Source organism: Notolabrus celidotus, chromosome 4 (genome assembly GCF_009762535.1).
Source record: "Notolabrus celidotus isolate fNotCel1 chromosome 4, fNotCel1.pri, whole genome shotgun sequence".
In the NCBI taxonomy this organism is placed as follows: Eukaryota; Metazoa; Chordata; class Actinopteri; order Labriformes; family Labridae; genus Notolabrus; species Notolabrus celidotus.
In genome coordinates this window covers 13293313-13313242 of record NC_048275.1, presented here as the reverse complement: position 1 = coordinate 13313242, position 19930 = coordinate 13293313, and the positions used below count along the sequence as shown (strand labels likewise).

General features: G+C 40.6%; 1 protein-coding gene across 2 annotated transcripts in view; it reads right to left on the bottom strand.

Annotated features, from left to right (window-relative positions):
* The window catches only part of kcnma1a (potassium large conductance calcium-activated channel, subfamily M, alpha member 1a), a 180937-nt gene that overhangs the window by 124672 nt on the left and 36335 nt on the right, over positions 1 to 19930 (bottom strand). For both annotated transcript variants that reach the window (XM_034682229.1, XM_034682231.1), the window contains exon 2: positions 3040 to 3201. In XM_034682229.1, coding sequence (XP_034538120.1) covers positions 3040 to 3201 — 162 coding nt within the window. The remainder of the gene's footprint in view (positions 1 to 3039; positions 3202 to 19930) is intronic.

Sequence of the window (19930 nt, the reverse complement as noted above, 5' to 3'; positions counted from 1 at the left end):
ACCCCCCTAATGTCAGATGACTGAGCGCCACTACACCGCAGTTGCTATGGTTACGGGCCAGGTTCTGTGTACATGGATACTCACTGCAATTTTGATCTGCAGCGATGGGTGAGCAAGAGTCCTACAAAAAATCACCCACACACACACACACACATAAACACACACACATATAAATGCATACATATATTTTTTTGCACATACTTAGAGTCATACCTGGATAAACAAGCCAACATGTATACACTGTTTATGCAGAGAAATACTAGCAAACAAGCATCCACAAATGTACACATTCCACCCACATGAGGAGATGCTCATTCACCTCCAACGAGCGCTCATCAGTACATATTGTGCTGCATATCATTAGACTGAGCACGTAAGCAAACACAGCCTGCTGGGCACAATTATCAACCCCACCAGAAGTAGCACAAATCGCAGTAGGTGATACACCGGGATATCTCCACGCCTCAAAACTCCTTTTAAAGCAACTGGTGCATTATTTCTCACTGTCTGTTTAACTCTCCATCTGCCTGTCTGTCTCTCTGTTAGTGCGTCTGCCTCTATGTCTCTCTCCTTTACACACATACATGTATATGCATACATACAGGGCAGATTGGGAGCGCTCAGTCAGAGCAGGAGATGAAAGCGAGAGGGAGCTGTGTCCGTGCCAGCCGAGCTGTGTGAGCGGGGAACTGATGAAAGAGAGGCTCATTTAGTAAATTGACAGCTCCCTTTAGGATTCTTCATCTCCTTCACCATGAAAGGCCCTGATTCTGTCTCAACTCGCAACTATTCTCACCAGGCCGGGGAGAAACTGTCACATTCCGGCAAACATTAACAATGACAGTGTTAGTATTTTACTTTGGATCCATCTAGCTCCTAACTCCCACTGACTGCTCCATTCAGAGCACAGATGCACAGAGGATGTTTGTGCAAGACTCAAACACTGCTGATAAAACTCTGATGCAAGTTAAGACTCTAAAGCGAAAGCAAAGACAAGGCAGGACTAAGAATAAAAATAGAAAGATTGTTTTCATTTCAATTTCATATCCTTAAGGGTGATGGATTCACTTACACAATGCATAACCCTGTAAACTCCCTCAGTGCATCTTCTGGCACAATCTGTATGCTCTATTTCTCAGCAGTGGCAAACTGTTTCAAGTTAAAGCTGCTGTTGAGGAGCTGTCGATGCAGAAACTAACTCTGTTTACATGCCAATTAGTTTCCTGGATATGTGTTGTGCATGTAATCATCGTATCCGATTTCAGGAGCCCAAATTCAGATATTAAAACAACTTGATATGCAACCCTGGAGTTATCCAAAAGACACCAGAATTCTGTATATGTAAACACTAAAATAATCTGACAATGACACAGAATTCAGACACTGATATGATCATGTACCTTATATACACAGATATGAATACACTTTCTCAGATTGTGTAATTGTCTGAACTGTTTAAGTTCAAAACCCCAAAGGTGCTTGAAAAACAGTATACTAATAAGCTTTAAACACATCCCTACATTTATGGTATGTAAATGATGAGGTTAACCTGAATTCCAATTGAATGAGACTAGCAGTTAAAGACAGCATGCTGTCATAGCTAATGTCTGCTGCTCAGTGGAGCTAAGTGGCTGACATCTTGCTAAGCTAAGAGGAGGAGCACATTAAAAATATTCAGATAAAGGCTGTTATTCATTTCTATGATTAAGTAGCACTGTGCAGAGGAGACATTCTGAGAATGGAACAAATGTTTGTAATGTATTTGTATAACTTTAAACTGGGTCCTTTTTTTTTACAAGCAGTGTTTGCTTGGGACTACAAATAGCATCTTAGAAAATGTCCCTTGTGATCATCACTGGATAAAAATAACTGATGTTCTTATTAAGTAGCCAGGAGAACTTCCTGGCTTTAAAAACAGTTACTTTAAGGTGCTCTTTAAAAAGAGAGAGAATCTCACAAACATCAAATCACAAGAGAACTTCAAGACACAAACTTTTTTATTAAAGGTAATGTAAGGAATTTTTCAAACTGATTTTGAAATGCTCTCACTCTCATACTGATGACTCTTCATGACCTTCATAGTAAAATGATATTGTCAACAACAAGATTGGTTGTTTCTTTATACTTAATTTGTGTAACAATGCATGGGTCAGATATTGTTAGAAAAAGCTGACTCGATATTCAGCTCTCACCTGTAAGTGGCTACGTTTAGAACTCTGATGGTCATGATCATACTGTATGAAAAGAGGTAATTTTAATTGTTTATTAAAGAGAGTACATGAGAGTTTGAAAACTTCTGTTCAAATCTGAAAACTCAATCAAAGCAGGGAGAGGCAGAATAGCATTAAAGCTCTCCATGTATGAGCATAATCGTTGGTGAGGGATCAGATTTTGGCTCAGAGTGCAGGAGAGATTCTGGAGCCAGACTGAGGGATGAAGCTAAAGAGAGGGTCAGCACAGGAAAGAGGGACTGTAATTTATACCAAAAGAAAAGCCACAGTGACAGCCTCTTACCTACTGCACAAACACCACATATGCTACCCCAGTACTTGGCAAATAAATCTCCCAAACACACAAGCATGAGCGTACATGCACGCACTAATACACACGCGCACACTCATCGGTTCAGCTGGCAGAGGCTCAGCGGAGTGAGTTACAGCGTGCCGCACATAGGTCATCGCAACAGAAAGAAGACTGTACAGTGCCAGCCAAATACCCAGCTGAGATTCAGGGAGGACTGAGCATCCGCTAGCATCTGTGGGGATCAAATTAATTGCCCCACAGTATGTCTCCAGTGGGACCTGTGTAAAACAGGTGAGGTAATGCGGACATGGAAGTGGATTAAACAGTGGATTAATGCTGAAGCCAACTTGGGTGTGAAAGAAAGTAGCAGTCTGTTTGCTTGAGGAAACTGCTGCACTAATCTAATTGTGGGCGAATGGGTTGGGCAAGTGATTAGTGTCAAAAAAAGTGCTAATGGATGGGAGCCTGGATTTGAGGTTTGAGATGTTTATATCCTATTAGAGAGCAGAGACCTACCAGAACTCTGCCTGTGAGCGTCTGAGCGGAGATCATGACGCCGGCCCAGTCTTTGACGGAAGTCATCCATCCCACCTCGCTAGCCGGGACCTCCTCCTTCTCATCACCCTTCGGTCTGTCTGCTGCCTGATTGACGGCCGGGTTGTTCACCTTCTGAGCCTCCTGCAAGAAAAAACAACAATCCGTGTAAAGAAATGGAGCATATTAAACACAGAAACGGGGACATGGCCTGCTTTAAGAATAAGAGGAGTTTACAAGAGAGAAATAAGAAGCACAAACTTAATGTGTGACTTCACAAAGAGGATAGAGGACATTATGAGCAGTGGGCAAAACTAATTCTCCTACAACAAGAATCAATGTCCTGGCAACAATACCCCGAGAAAATCCCAATTTGAGGAATACAAACCAGAAACTCTCTCCTATCTAATAGAGTAGTTCATTAGCCTTCATATAATCAGCTGTTTTCAGGTCAATTATATTGTGATGATTACAAGCCACAACAGTGTGGTGCTGTCAGGGGGTGTTTTGTTAGTCAAAGCCAGTAAAATGTGAGTAATCTGTGTTTTCTACTCAAAGCTCAAGTTAAAGCTCCTGTGAGGGTTTTTTTACGGGTTATAAAACAGACTGAAATAAGCAGTGATGCTTTGTTATGATCTCCAAAAACAACAGGACAAAGAAATGTATCCTAAAACAAAACATTGAACATTTTAAGTGACTTTTTGTCAGAAAACACAATCTATATATGTATAGAACAAAATCAGCAAAGATTTAAGAGGTCCAACTTTTATCCAGATAGAGTGTGAAAAATCCAACATACTGAAAGCTCTTCACAGGAGCTTTAAAAAAAAGAACTTTAACAAAAGTTATGTTTAGCTAGGGGCTTCTGCATTTCTGAAACTCTGCACATCCACATTCGTGACAAGCTACAACCTCTGAGGCCAGAAAAACTGCATTTGCAGAGAACATGCCATATGCCATGTTAGCATCCATCTGACATATGTTTAGTATGTGTGCAGTCCCTCTTCCCATTGTGCACATACGGCTCTGTGAGTTAATTGTTCCTGCGGGTAGAGCCAGTAAGACTGTTGTTCTCATGCAGGCCTTTCAAAGTTCTTTGTTTTGTCTGACTGAGTGAGCAGAGTTGCATGGCAGTTCATTGACATGCCTTGCTTGGCACAGTCACTGCATGCAGCTGTTTCTCTCCAGACATTCACTCTCTTACTCCTGATTTGTTACAAGCAGGCACTCAGCTTCCCTGTCCTGCTGGCAGAAAAAAGGGGATGAGTAGATTTCCCTTTGTTTCCAGCCTTCAAGGCAGCAAACTCCTACCATGCATTACAGAAACATGTTCAAAGATTTCACTGAGATGAACATTTTGCGTGCTCATAAAATCATAGGGTGAGGCCCAGCAAATGGCGTCCACAGGGAATCCCTGGAATTGCAATAAGCCTCTTGATGGCAGCCCATTGCTCCTTTCCAAGAAGGCATGCTCACGTTACTGCAGGGTACACACACAGCGTTTTACAGTGTCCCTCCTCACCATGACACCTGACAAGTAGCCATCAAAACAGATTATGTGCTATGTCAACGGAGTAAAATTTGTTTCCCAGCACTTCAAATGTCACATTGCGACACTTTATTTGAATGACCCCATAACATTCAAAAATGATGACATAGATAAAAAAAGATTTTTGTTTACAGTGAGTTTGTTTTTGCCGTTGCAGTTGACGCATTCCATACCAGCACAAGAGTGTGGAGCAATAACAAGCAGCAACCCAAAGGCTGGGGTCACAGATTCTGTAACATAAAAACAAACCACACTGCAATTCCTGCATGGCTAAAGAGCAATGCCATTTCTGATGAGCCCAAGAGAGTGCTCTGTCCAGTCGAAGAGGATTGTCTGGTCAAAATTGGATTACATTCATAATGATATGGCATGGACACAGCTGCCATTTTCCTAATTTGATTCCGACTCCATAACAATGCCAATAAACTGGCCAAAAAAAGCCTGACTTAGTCATAAGATCATTATCTGCTCCTGCTGTTGGGGCACTAAGAATCACGGTGGATAACACGGTTATTCATGCTTTATGTACTCATTAAATGGCTTAGTGTTAGGAGACTCACAAACTTTTACAGCACCTATCACGAGGGCAATTTCAAGCATTTAGTAAGCATTACTGAAAGCAGACTTATCTTCAGATATTGAGGGATTAGTTCCTAAAACCCTTATGTAAACAACATCTACAAGTTCAAACTCATTTCACAGAGCTGTATGTGTAATTCTGTTGCCTGAAAGCTGAGGGATATTCTTAGCTGTAAATAGTTCAATATGCAAATATAACTGAAAATGCAGGCTGAATGACTAAATCTTCTCCTCAACTCCCAATGACCCACCACCCCTCTTTACTTTTTCAGTACTCAATAGACTACGTAGCCAACATGCGTCTCACCTGTCACATGCTCCAAATACTCAGCAAAGTGTGTGCGTGTGCATTGGGGGTCACCGTGCACAGGGATGTCTAAGGTTTCACCCTGATTGGCTGTGTGCCTGCTCAATTGCACTCCAGGCATGTTGTGGTGGCATACTTATGTGCGGGTCTATGCCCAGCACTGTGGGTTACAGGGCCCCACTAGCCTCACACTCCACATATATCACAGTTTGAAGATGCCGAATCACACTACAACTACTGAAACACACAAGTCAAGTCTCAAAGAAGCTGTACCTGCCTCCGGCTACTGTTTCCTGTAGATTTGTTTTTCAAGCATGCCAGGAATGCCTTCAGACATAAATCCTGTGACAGCATTTTTGTGGTAAATACTGCTAGCAGAGTGGCAGCTTAGCTAACGCAGCATCATGTGTTGCGAAACACAAAACAAGGACGTCATGAAATATATTTATAGAAAAAAAGACAAACCACAGCATATTTAGAGGGGAATTGTACAAGGAAGATCTACTGTTTAGTTGCAAGTTCTTTTGTTTATAATTGTACTCTGTGTGCACCATAGACATATACAGAGTAGAAGCCGCATTGGCTGTGGGGGCACAAGAAATACGGCCGGCATCTTGGTCAATTCATCCTACTCATGATCCTACCTGTAAACGTAAACTAAAGCAGCAGAGATTTCAAGATGCCAGAGCACTGTGCGGCAAAATACCTATCATACATCACATATATCACATATCAGAATATTCTATTACTGTTAAGCCCACTATGAATATTAAAATACGCCGAACCAGAAATAAAAAACCCGGCATTGAAAAATCATTTTAGTATGCAGTGAGTTATGATTGATTAAATGTGCTGACACTTAATTGCGCCGGCCAAACAGATTACACTGAGTGGAGCGGGTGACCGGACCAAGATGGCGGCCCCACGGTTCGTCAGCCCCAATAGGTAGTAGCAGTCGATGCGGCGTCTACACTTTATATTTCTATGGTGTGCACCGTTAGCAACAACAAAACACATCAAAAGGGGGCTACAGTTAGCTATAGCTGCTGCTAGTGGCTAGCTGACGGGTTTGCTAACGCTTGAAATGCAAAACATCTACTTCAAAGAGTTGTTTTCTTAAAAAAGACAATGAGCAAAAGTATTTTGATATTGTTTGTAAATCAAATATTTCAACTTTAACTTTGTAATCTCAAGGAAACTTCTGCGTGTGCAATGCAGCTGAATTTAGCCACAACAGTAGGCCTACACACCCAGAAATTGAGGCTAAAGAGAAAAAAAAGAGTGTTACCCAGTGTTTCTGTGTATGCTGTAGATGCCTTCTGACATAAATTATGTCACAGTCATTTTGTGGTAAGTATTGCTAGCTTCTTTGCAGGTTTGCTAATGCTATACCACATCATGAAAACAAAAAAGGCTTTTACAATTACTGAGTAAAAAGAAACAACAGCATAGTTAGACTAAGAAAAGGGAAGATTTTTAATTCCATTGCTTTGTCTTGTTTGCTCTTATAGACAGTGCCTCACCACTGATACACACATGAACATGGAGGCCAGAAGACGACATTAAGTAGCAGTAATGGTGGACAGTGTGTCCGTGTGAGCATGTGTGCGGCGGAGAGGAACACATGAATAATGGATGCAGTCATAAACTGATGGTTGGGCAGATATGAAGAGACAGTGTAAACAAGGAATTGCTTCTAGTTCATTTCAGAGGCCAGGGGTAGGTCTGAGCCGAGGGAGAGAGGAGCAGAGAAGCAGGCTGCCATGGGAGAATCCATCTGCTGGCTATATATAACACACCTGTGATGTCAAACTGAGAGAGGGACAGGGTGGCAGACAGGGAGTGGGGAGACGGGGAGAAAGGGAGTGGTTTGTAAGCTGGCTCAAAAGGGGAAAGGTTTTCTGAAAACCTTGTAAACATGTAGTGAATGGTGCGCTAATAATGCAAAAGAAGGATATAAACGTATTGCACGTTGTCAGGAATAAGTTTACCACAAAAGCACTGTCTAATTTTTGTTGTACAAGTTACATCCACAATACTTTTATAAGTGTAAACGTTAAAGTCTATACTATCAATATCTGGGGTTATGTCATCATAGCCTTGCCATTTAGACAATCATTAAGTGCCTTTCTAAGGATTGTTTTTTGATGTAAGTGGCTCAGGCACACCCATGCTGGGTTTCATTTTTCTACCTCCACATGACAGATTCAGGAGAAACGATGCCTGTATGCAATTTAGTGTTACTATTTTTAGTTAGACCTCATTTACCCACAGACTCTGTGATCCAGTGTTCAGCTATGTGACATAAATTGTGCTGAATTTTGACTGTTTTCTTAGACTTTAGACTATTTCGCTTGTTGTAAAATACATTTAAGAAATTACTGAGTCTTCGGAACATCTCTGTTTTTCATTAATCTCATAATGACTTTTAGACTTTTGGATACTACTACTGTCTGTTTGCAGGTTTTACTGTATTGTATTCTTCTTGTGATGCTTTGATGCTCCAATTTTATGTTGTATTTTATAGATTTAGGATACCTAAATTCTCTCAGGTGCTGTTGAATTCACACATTTTTTTATTGTGGTTGAAGAGTACAATCCCAAATTGTCTGTAAGTGAATGTTTTTAACGTTAACAGTGAGTAGGGATTCACCGTCTGCAATTAAATCTGAATACAATCTGGGAAATGCATAACAGCATTGGCCAAACATCAGTTCTCATATTACTCTTTAGTCACTGCTGTGTAAAGTGTTGTTGTAACACCTGTTGAGATTTCTATTTTCAAAAGGTATTTAGTTCATCTCCCTGCTTCAAAAAACCTTTTTATAACAAGGCAGAGGAACACTGTTAATATTAGGAATGTACCAATTAACTGAGTACACAGGGGAGACCTGGTTATAATGAGCAAGAAAAGATGGATAAAAGATGACACAGGAAAAGATAAAGAGAGGGACTGATGGAGATAAAACAGGACAGGGACAAAGAGACAGAGGGTATGAGAGACAAGGAAGGACACCCACTCACAACGGGAGTTGGGGGCAAGGAGGGGGGGGGGGGGGGGGGGGGGGGGCGACTGACAGACAATAAAGCGAGAAGGGCAGAGATAATGACAGAATGACACAAATTACAGAAGATCAAGAGAGTCAGGAAACTGAGCAAACACAGGACAGACAGACAGGAAGAAAAGAGATGACAGTGACAGAGATAACGAGTGGATAAAAGACAGACAGCTGGACAGATAAGGGGCAAGAGAAATAGGAAGTAACAGTGAGAGACCAGAGACAGAGATGGAGACACCAAGGAAAGACAAGGGAGCGACAGAAACATGTACATGTGACTCGGCTGATCTAACAGGACTTGGCTTAAGCGCAGCTGTTCCTCTGGCTTTCGTCCGCATCACTGGGGAAAACTCTATTCCAGAGTGAGCAGCTATTTATAGCCTCACCCAGGGAGACGTGAAACTAGTGAATCTCATAACATGCTCTGTTCCCCCTGTTTGCTATTTTAATGCCGGTACAGTTACCCTGTGTCCCTGGGTTACAGGCCTACACTGGGTCACAGCAAAAGGGAAGAGGAAGGCAGAATAAGAAGCCTCTATATACATCCTAATGTGGGGGACACATATGCAGGATGAATCGGACATCCCTGAGTGGAAGAAAAATGTTGTTTTTTTTCCTTCTGCTGAGGCCCTGTCTGCTGAAGCATGTAAAACTAAGGCTGCAAATGTGATAGGCTAATTACTGTCAGGCCATCGGAGGTGACATGTGACTTAAGCGATGTATTTTTGCAACAAAGAAATCCCCACTGTTGTTATCACAATGTAAAAAAGCAAATTGCTTTCTGCCTGCAACTCTTATTGCTTTTTTTATGTACCTGAGATGTTTTAATGACACTTTCCTTCTCAATACCAATTCTGATACCCCAATTTCTATTGGTCAATGCTGACGCAATGTGCCAAAAAATATTGGTAGCAAAAATAAAAACTGTTTGCAAACCTTTTTTTTTTTTTTTGATTTGACCAAAATAAGCTCAAACATTTGATACCAATACCAATACTGATCAGCTGAGCAGGGACAGTATAAACTATAAAGAAGTCTAACAATCTTCAAATGTTCAGTGACATATTTTATACACTAGTTGTCATGTATGCCACAGTCAGTTTGTAGTGAGGGTCGTGTTCTCTCTCTCAGGGGATGGTTTCAGTTATGTTCAATTGACTATTCATTAGAGCACATCCTGTTCATGCTTAACTTATAGAATAACATGTTTTCCACGTTTTAGAAGAACTATTGATTAAGTCATTAGTAGAAAAGTTCCCTCACATTGACCTCCAATACAGCCTAACATGCACTATTGGGTCAAAGAGTATGACTGTAGATTAACCAATAAATCAGCCTCCCAAAAAGTAAATCAGTTTGAGGTCGATTATCATGTGAGAATAAAAAACAACAACAACAATGGAGTGCTAGCAGAGAATATAATGTTAAACTAAGCTAGCAACCCGTGTTTTTCCACCAATATTATGTGAGTTATTTTTACAACAGTAGTCTTCAAATGTTACTTGCTGATGGACAGCAATAAACTCTAGGTACTGGGTTTTGTTGGGGTTTTTTTTGGTGTAATGATAGGCTTTTTGAATGGGTGTGTATGTGGTTTCAAGTGCTTCTGCAGTCAGCTTCAAGTGGACACTTGAGGAATTGCAGTTTTTAACACTTCCGCATCTGCTTCATTTCTCAAGACTGAAGGTTCCCCCTTGGGTGATGCACAATATTGAATTTCAGGAAGTATCAGAAGCTGGTAGTAATACTGTTATCAGTATCTGGATAACTCTCACATGTTCCCTTCTTTAGGCTGCTAAACATGGACATCAGTGCACAAATAAAGAGCAGCATTCTGATTTGAAATGATGGGATCCAATGAGCTAAACCATGTTGATCCCCTGCCTAAAGGCTTACCTCTGCCATCAATATTACCATATTGGTGAGATCCACATTTTTTAAGGTTGGAAACTTTGGAAACTTTGAGTGTTAGAGGAACTGTTGAGATCATATATTTTTCTTGAAATTCTATTGAAAATTGGCTTGAATTTTGTAAATGTTTTTATGACATAGTTGAGAATCATGAAGCATTTGCCTACAAGTGGGCAGCAGCATAAATTACTCATTTATTTTATGATAAATAGTTGTGCTTAACCAAGTACAAAACTTTGCACGGCTTTAACTTAAAATATGTTGAATTTGGATTGAGCTACATTTCTAATACATTTTTTGTTATGACAGTGATTTACAAAACATTAGCCCATATGGTTGTCCATCTCCAGAATCACATTAGCCCTCCTCTGTCCCTCTGTGCCAGGCCTTTGAAACACTGCAGGCCAGGGTAGGATTAGACGATTTGTGGACACTGCACTAAACGGATGACATTACCAATGTGGGCAAACAGGAGAACAAGCCAAAAGGTTTACATCCCTCTGCATCACCACTGGACAGCACACTCATACACACAACAGCGCAGGAAGTGATTCCTCAAAATGGCTGCACTCCAAGTAAGCTTTTTATGTCGCAGTTGTGACGTCTCCAAGGTTAGCGATGAGAAACAATAAGACAGTGATATGAAAGAACGTAATGTAAGCCTGGCAGCACACGCTGTCTAAGATGTACACTCTTTCATGTCCTCCTCATCAAACAAAAGAGGACAGAATAAAAACACTTCCTCTATAGTCATTTCTTCCCCTTCGACTGGAGGGGGAATTAAAGAAAAAAAATCTTGAATGCACTGTCTTGTTGATTCATAATGCAGTACTGCACCTCTTCCATTGATACAACGTTTGAAGCCCCAGCGGCCCAGGATATAAATAGCTGACGTGCCGCAGTGAATTGTGGGAGATTGAAAGGTCAGCACTTGTCATCTGTGAATACTTTGAGTTTTATCAATCTTAATGTCAGCAGATAATAGACGGCCAGTGGCTTAAATGAGGCAAAACTCAAGATGCAAGCCATAATGAAAGAACTTTAATTAAAGTCTTTGTAGTGAACATTTCTGGTGTGAAAAGTCATGTAAAATGAAAAAAATGGCAGACAGCATCTCTATTTCCTCCAGATGCAATAGCTTAGCTGCAGCTTAAGGAATTTTAACAACCAGGACAACAAACCAACCGGAGTCTCACTTAATCCACAATGTGGCTGTGCAATAAATGGCACCTCAGCAGTTTCAGACCATAAAATCAATATCATATTTTTCTTGGCACTCTGCAGCACCTTGAGGAACCTAGAGAGATGGCTGAGACCACATGATTGGAATTTGCAACCCCGACAATCTCGTCTGCTCCTGTTTGTGAGGCTTCATAATTCATACTAAACAAGGTAAGCACCTGTCTATCACACTCTCCATCTCTGAGACGAAGCTTGACGCCTCCTCTGCTGGCCTTTGCCTCTAATGTATCTGACTTCTGGTACAGATAATTGCCCGTGTAATCACAACGGAAATCGAACATTAAAAAGAGTTATCACCCTTTCAAACAAAGGCAATGAAAACAAATAAGAGACAACATAATTACACTAATGCCGATAAAGGATTGCAAATTAAACAAATGGCTGCGTAGGGTAAAAAGGATCCATTAATGCCTAGTCATTACATACCACACACATCACATTGTCATCTGTGTGCACATGCAATTATTGGTCCGGAGATTGCTTGTTTCTATGGTGATACACACAAGCTCACATTCTTATTTTCTATGCAAATTAGCAAGGACTTGAAAGGCAATGCTTCAAATTCTTCTATTTAATGAACCAGACCAACGCTTTTCAATGCGATTGCTGACATGAGAGGAATTCAGAAGCAGTGGTAAATCCCGCCAAGGACGGAAATCACAGTTTTACATACATTATCGACTGAAAGCTTTTGATTCTTTATACAAAGACAACATTATGTATATGGTATCTTACATTGTCAAGATGTGTTCTGACCCAGACTGTGACCTACAATGTTTTTCCACAGGGGGTTGCATACCATTTTATCCTATCAGAAAGCAGGCAGAGTGAAAAAGAAAGAGAAAACAACATGCTTAAATGGCATCTGCTTTTATCTTAATATAGCCATCAATGGCGAAATAACCTGAGGCTAAATGAACCATTTTGTACAACAGCCCAACATATGTACATGAATTGTTAATTGGCAGGATATAAATATGGAGAATTCAAAGGAAGCACTGTTTAAAATGGCCAAACAAGATCCTAAAGTGTTCAAAATTCTTCATACATAGATTTTAAAAAGTGCTCTGCCTTAGAGAACACTTTTCACTTATCAACTCCTTGGATTCTTGCCCGTCATGCCTCAACCAAATGCTACTCTGACATTCCTACAGAATGTCATTGTCCTTGTGATGTTCCTTCTGTTTAGAACCACTAACCTTTATCTGTTCGGCTATACCCTGAAGGTTGACTCTATTTTCTATTATTGCTCCAACAAACTGCACTTTCAGGGACGCCGAGTGTGTGTGTGCGTTTGTATACACTATATGTGTGTGTGTTAGGGGCAGTGATTGATTTCTATTTCATCTGGGTCTCGGTTTGTGTCCGTATCGCTTACCACACCTATGAATCAGGAGGTAATAGTGTGTGCCTCCAAGCTTGTAGCCTGTCTGGACCTCCTTACAAAAGGAGCCAGTGAAAGAACTCAAATCTCCACCACCAGAGCTCCATCAGCAGCAGGAAAGTCGAAGCTTCACATAGCACTGCAGAGCCAAAGAAGGATTGTTTTATCGACTTTTTTAACAGCCTGTGTTTTTCACACGTTGTATCAGGATAGGCAGCCTTACTGTGAGATGTTCTCAAAATATTTTTGGAGATATTCTTATGAATTAGCATTTAAGAAGAGGTATTGTACAGTAGTGGGGATGTCAGCAGTTATTAAACAGATCATTTTCAAATTCATAATGCTTGCTTTGCATTTTATTATTAGCTAATAGAAAGAAGAAAATAATACAAATGGAATTTATAGTGTTATAAAGGCATTTTTTGTGTGTATTATTTAATCCTGAAAAAGTTGATGAACACTTCTCCTACATCATAAAGCATCTTATTAATTCTAATTTGCCTGCAGCAAACTAGCTTGTTAGCTAGGACCTAGCTTAAACATTCTGATTCCTTGAGTTTAAAAACTATAGAAAACTAGCTTAAATATAAGCATTGAACACCAACATGTTGCTACTATTCTTTTATTATTTTGAAAGCTATAATAACTTAGTCTAGCAATAACACACTATTGCTTTTTTTTTTAATTAAAACTGAGGGTTAACACCTAGCTAACTAGCAGCCAGTGAACACCTACTGTTCTTTGAAAACTGCAAAAGACTGGCAAGCTTTTGTCTAGCATTGCCCAGCTACATTATCTTGGTCGATTACTGCCTTTTACTTTTGCTCCTTCCCCCTAACAAGTCTTCCCGAATGTTCCTTTGCAATTTCAAAAGCACTTGAATGTGTTTCTATTTTATTGTTCAACAACCAGTATTTCAAACTGTGTGGTTATCTGTTTAGGCTTCCAGTCATGGATTACTACAATTAACAGAGTAACCTGTAGTTATGCACTTTAGAATAACACTTTTATTATTTGACTCTGTAATTTTGGATATAATGGACTGCTGAAATTAGTACTGTCCCTCAAGAACAGCCTTAAAGTGTTTCTGTAGGCTTTATTTGAGTGCTACAATCCATTAGCTAGATAAAATCTGAAATTTGTGGTCCTTCTGAAAGCCTTAATTTAATATACTCGATAAATTAAAGCATAAAAGGATATGATGAATCCCATACTTGGCATGAGATTTAAAGCAACAGATATGCTTATTTTGGAAAAACACAGTTTCAAATGGACGCATGAAATCAAAGTGCTAATCTTCTGTAGTGACTCCTCTAGTGATACACATTTAATCATTTCATAATAGTTAAATACATTTATTTTTATCTGTAGATTTTTGAGCAGAAACATGATTTTTTTCATGTTTATATTTCATAGCGCCTTTTTCAACAGGTTGGTTTGAGTTCTATAAATAAGTTTTTCTGGACCCTGCTGAAGCTGAAGACTTTTCTCCCTCGCTTCTTCCATTCCCCCAGTGAAATTAAAAATCAGCAACAGCAGACAACAACAGCTAGCCCACAGCAGCAGTCTTATCAAGCAGTCACCTGTCCGAGCTCTGATTCCCTGTTGCTCTCAGAACACCTTAATGAGCTTTCCTCCTAAATACAGACAGAGTTCTCTGTCAATAAGCGACGCAGCGCACAACAGACAGATGAAATGTGGAGCCCATTACTTTCTGCAGAACAGAAGAGCGGGAAAACGACCAAGATGGTAGCAATTGCCCTAATTGGCTCCCTGCTGTCTAACCTGCATTGATCAGTGAGCCTCACTCTATAAAGAGCAACACAGAGACATGACTGGCAGATTAATTTTTCAGCAGCCAACAGGCTCTGAAACGCAGTTCTTTAAGCTAACAACAAACAATAATCACTTACTCGCATGGAAGAAAGAGCTGATGCTTGCGCTACTTGATGCAATATGAGTATGGAAAGGCATACAAAGTTATTGGTTTTGTCTAACAACAGGTTGTAGATTTAGATGTTTTTGATAGGAATTATCCCAAAAATTACAAAATCTAATCGCATACTTATCCAAGGAAAACCGTGCACAGCGCTCAACTCAAGACCATAGCTTGATAACCAGTTAAAATTGAATGGTGCAGGCACACATACTCTGAATAAGCATTAGCGGATATTTGCCTTTCATTCGCCTTTTAAGCAAGGGTAATTAAACATTTATTGCCAGTGCCAGAGTGAATTAGCACCTTGGATTTACTTGAAGTTTTAGTTGACCAGCACATCACCTTTTCAGTCCCAGCGTACAAATACTGCAGCTTGGTCTGTGACCCTTAGCTTCAAAATACGACAGCTTATCTACTGTTCTGGCATCAGTTCAGCATGTGTATGTTAGCTTAAATAAATGTCATTTCAGGTTTTTATTTAAAAGTTTCTGACCAAAATTACTCATTTGATGTTTTTTTCCAGCTTCATAAATCACTTAGATTTAGTTAACATTGCAAAAATGTTCACAGTTTGGTTTTGTCAAGGCATGAAAAACGACACGGTTTGGATTTTAAAAAGTACTGCAGAGTGTCTCAAACATAGACGATGCCTTAGCGTAAGTATGGTGGTGACTTTTTTCTGCATTTTTACGTTTTTTTACTTATTTATACATACAAAGGGTCGCTGTCTGCAACTGACAAACTGAAGGACGATCTCTACTCCCTCCCTACCCCTTGTGTTTGTGTCGTCTGTAGTGTCTGACACATGCTCTGCAGAAAATCAAAGAGAGAGAAGCGTCCTAGTATCTCCTTCAATTTGAAGCCCTGATTGTGATGGTACACCTTATATGTAGACCTATTCTTTCAATAGTTTGCTGGAGTTTGTGGCTGCCGATGTTCTTCTACCATATCACATTAATGGATAGTGTCGATACGCTCAGCATTAACCACAAGCCCCCCTCCAGAGACAGCTTACCTGCTTACAGCTTACGGAATTGCAAGTAAAACTTTTTAAAACTTGAGTCGTGCTATTTCAGCAGGAGTTGTGTTATTGCAGTGACTTTACAAAACATACTTCTTATGGTGATTGTCATACAGGCAAACATACAGACAGACAGAAAGAAAAGAGGCAGAGAGGGACAAACAGCTGTGTGTATCAAGACAGGAGAGGTGTGTGTTTTTCGGAAAGAGAACTGAAGGGAAACCAGATGAGTGTAAAACAAACAATAATTTAGAGAATGAGGCACAGTTAACACAATATAGCTATGTACCGTATAATACCAGGTAACACACTCAATATGATGTTATTAGGTTTTTTTCATTACTTGACATTAAAGTTCCTGTGAGGAGTTTAGAAGTAGGATTTGAAACAAACTGAATTTAATTCTGATGTCTCTCTATGGACTACATAAGCAAACAAGAGCATAAGCAATAAAACTGATTGTGCTATATCATGGTTCCCACTCTTTTCCAGAGATCGTTTTCCAGGACATTTTCAGGACATTTCCAGTGATGATCAAGCTGGTATGACCGTCTAAATTGAGTTCCTAATTTAGTTCCTAAATAGTCTAATATGTTCCTCTCAGTGGAAGTCTACATTGAAAGACATGTAGTCTATGGCTATCAATGAAATCATCTCTTACATACTTAAAAATTATGGCAAATTGATAATAGAATAATACAACCACAGATGTACAGCACTTCACTTTATTAGTGCAAGCAAGTAACAATGATGGGCAACATCTCAGCTTTCTCTTTTCTCAAAAAATATCAAATGAGCAAAGAAGAAAACAAAAGAACCAGCAAAGGAATCAGGAAGCTGCCTTACTGAAATAAATAATAATAATAATGATCAGAGGATCAGTGCAATAATGACCTAAATAGAATTGAAGGACAAAAATGGCCACAAATGTTTCTCAACTCAACTCAGACGCAAAATATACCTGCTTCATCCTGATATTCATCCTGCCAAGTGGTCGATATAAAACAAAGCAAATGTCACGTTTTTTATTTGAGTTACCGTAAACTGAAAAAATCTCACCGGTGTATTTGAAGATCTCTCAGAGATTTAAAAAAATGTGAACTGTCTTCCTGCATGGCGATGTCTATTATGATCAGTGATGTCTACAACGTGGAGTTTCTGTGTCGCTCTGTTTGTTCCCTTTGTTTTCACTATCAGGAGTTTGCACTCCTGCTAGCTAGAGCAGGGGTTCTCAAACTTTTTGGAGCCAGGGACCCCTTACAGGAGAGAAGATTGTCCAAGGACCCCCTCATAATTGTAACACAGATTAAACACATTAGAGATGTGTCATGATCAAAAGCTGCGGCTCTGAGAGTCGATGCTTTATAGTGAATCAGAAGAGCCGGCTCGCATCAAGAGAGAGCCGGCTCCCAGTTTGTTCCTTTCCCTGCTTAGCTCTCTCAGTGCTCAGCCCCAGTTCTGCTCACAGCAGAACTTTGTTTTGATTGGTCAGCATGGCGGCCATGCGGCCAATCACATGTGAGGATATAGGATACAGGTGATGGAGGGGAGGCTGTGTATCGTGGCTTCATCTATTCCTTCAGAGAGGGTTAGGGTTAGGGTTCTTCTCAAAGACCGGGCAAATACTCACTGAGAGGAGAAACCGGATCAGCCCATCCAAGATGAGGGATCGGATTTTACTCAATGCCAACCTGAGGACATTAATAATGTTTGATCCAGTTTGGTTCTGGTTCTGTTCCTTGAGTTTGGTTCTGGTTTTGGTTCAGTTTGCTTGAGTTCGGTTCTGGTTCGTTTCTGGTTCTGTTCTGGTATGGTTCTGGTTCGGTTCTGTTCAGGTTCGATTCTGGTTCGATTCTGGTTCAAGTATGGTTCGGTTCTGGTTCGGTTCTAGTTCGTTTCAGGTATGGTTCTGGTTAAGTTCCGGTTCGGTTCTGGTTCAGTTCTGGTATGGTTCTGGTTCGGGTTCGGTTCGGTTCTGGTTTGGTTCTGGTTCTGGTTCAAGTCTGGTTCGGTTCTGGTTCGGTTCTGGTACGGTTCTGGTTCGGTTCGGTTCTGGTTCGATTCGGTTCTGGTTCGGTTCTGGTATGGTTCTGGTTCGGTTCGGTTATGGTACGGTTCTGGTTCGGTTCTGGTTCGGTTCTGGTTCGGTTCTGGTACGATTCTGCTTCGGTTCTGGTTCGGTTCTGGTTCGGTTCTGGTTCGGGTCTGGTTCGGTTCGGGTTCGGTTCAGGTTCGGTTCTGGTGCGGTTCCAGTTCGGTTACGGTTCGGTTCCAGTTCAGTTCCGGTTCAGTTTGATTCTGGTTCTGTATGCTTAAGTTAAGTTCTGGTTCTAACCCTAACCCTAACCCTAATCCTAACCCTAACCCTAACCCTAATCCTAACCCTAACTCTAACCCTAACCCTAATCACAATCCACCCCTAATCCTAACCCTAATCCTAACCCTAACCCTAATCCTAATCCTAACCCTAACCCTAATCACAACCCTAACCCTAACCCTAATCCTAACCCTAACCCTAACCCTAATCCTAACCCTAACCCTAACCCTAATCACAACCCTAACCCTAATCCTAACCCTAACCCTAATCACAACCCTAATCTTAACCCTAACCCTAACCCTAATCCGAACCCTAACCCTAACCCTAATCACAACCCTAACCCTAACCCTAATCACAACCCTAACCCTAACCCTAATCCTAACCCTAACCCTAATCCTAACCCTAACCCTAATCACAACCCTAATCACAACCCTAACCCTAATCACAACCCTAACCCTAACCCTAATCCTAACCCTAACCCTAATCACAACCCTAACCCTAACCCTAATCCTAACCCTAACCCTAATCACAACCCTAACCCTAACCCTAACCCTAATCCTAATCCTAACCCTAACCCTAACCCTAATCACAACCCTAACCCTAACCCTAATCCTAACCCTAACCCTAACCCTAATCACAACCCTAACCCTAACCCTAATCCTAACCCTAATAACAACCCTAACCCTAACCCTAACCCTAATCCTAACCCTAACCCTAATCCTCACCCTAACCCTAATCCTAACCCTAACCCTAATCCTAACCCTAACCCTAACCCTAATCACAACCCTAACCCTAATCCTAACCCTAACCCTAATCCTCACCCTAACCCTAATCCTAACCCTAACCCTAATCCTAACCCTAACCCTAACCCCAATCACAACCCTAATCTTAACCCTAACCCTAACCCTATTCATAACCCTAGGATCAGGGTGAGAATTATTTTGTAACAGAATAATTGCACACAATTGGTCAGTTATAAGGCTGCTCATAAAAACACTGTTAAAGGGTTTTCAACACAAACCATTAGTTTTTGTGAAGTTAAGGTAAAACATACGGCTACAAGAGATCCTAAATGAAGAGCCGTTTGGGAGTCAAAAGAGCTGGCTCTTCTTTGGGAGCCGAGTTAAAAGAGCCGGCTCTCTGTAACACAATTTATCATTTATTAGAAATGTATTCAAATTATTTCACGGACCCCCACGCTATGGTTCGTGGACCCCCAGGGGTCCCAGGACCCCACTTTGAGAACAACTGAGCTAGAGTACGGTAATTGAGCCAAATGTACCATAAAACAGAAACAATATACCCGTTTTCTGTGAATGCATGATTATGAAGAGAAGGAGAAAAGATGTGTCTTTTCCAGCACAGAGTGAACTCAACTTTCAATGAATGTGTTTTGTTAATAGGGTCAGGTCACATGCAGTCATGTTGGAATAATTTTCCAGGACTATCTGTGATTTTCCAGGACATTTTACTTTTTCTCCCATTTTCCAACTGTTTTCCAGCACTGGAAAACTGGTCAACTGTTTTCCAGGTTTTCCAGGACGCGTGGGAACCCTGTATATCCT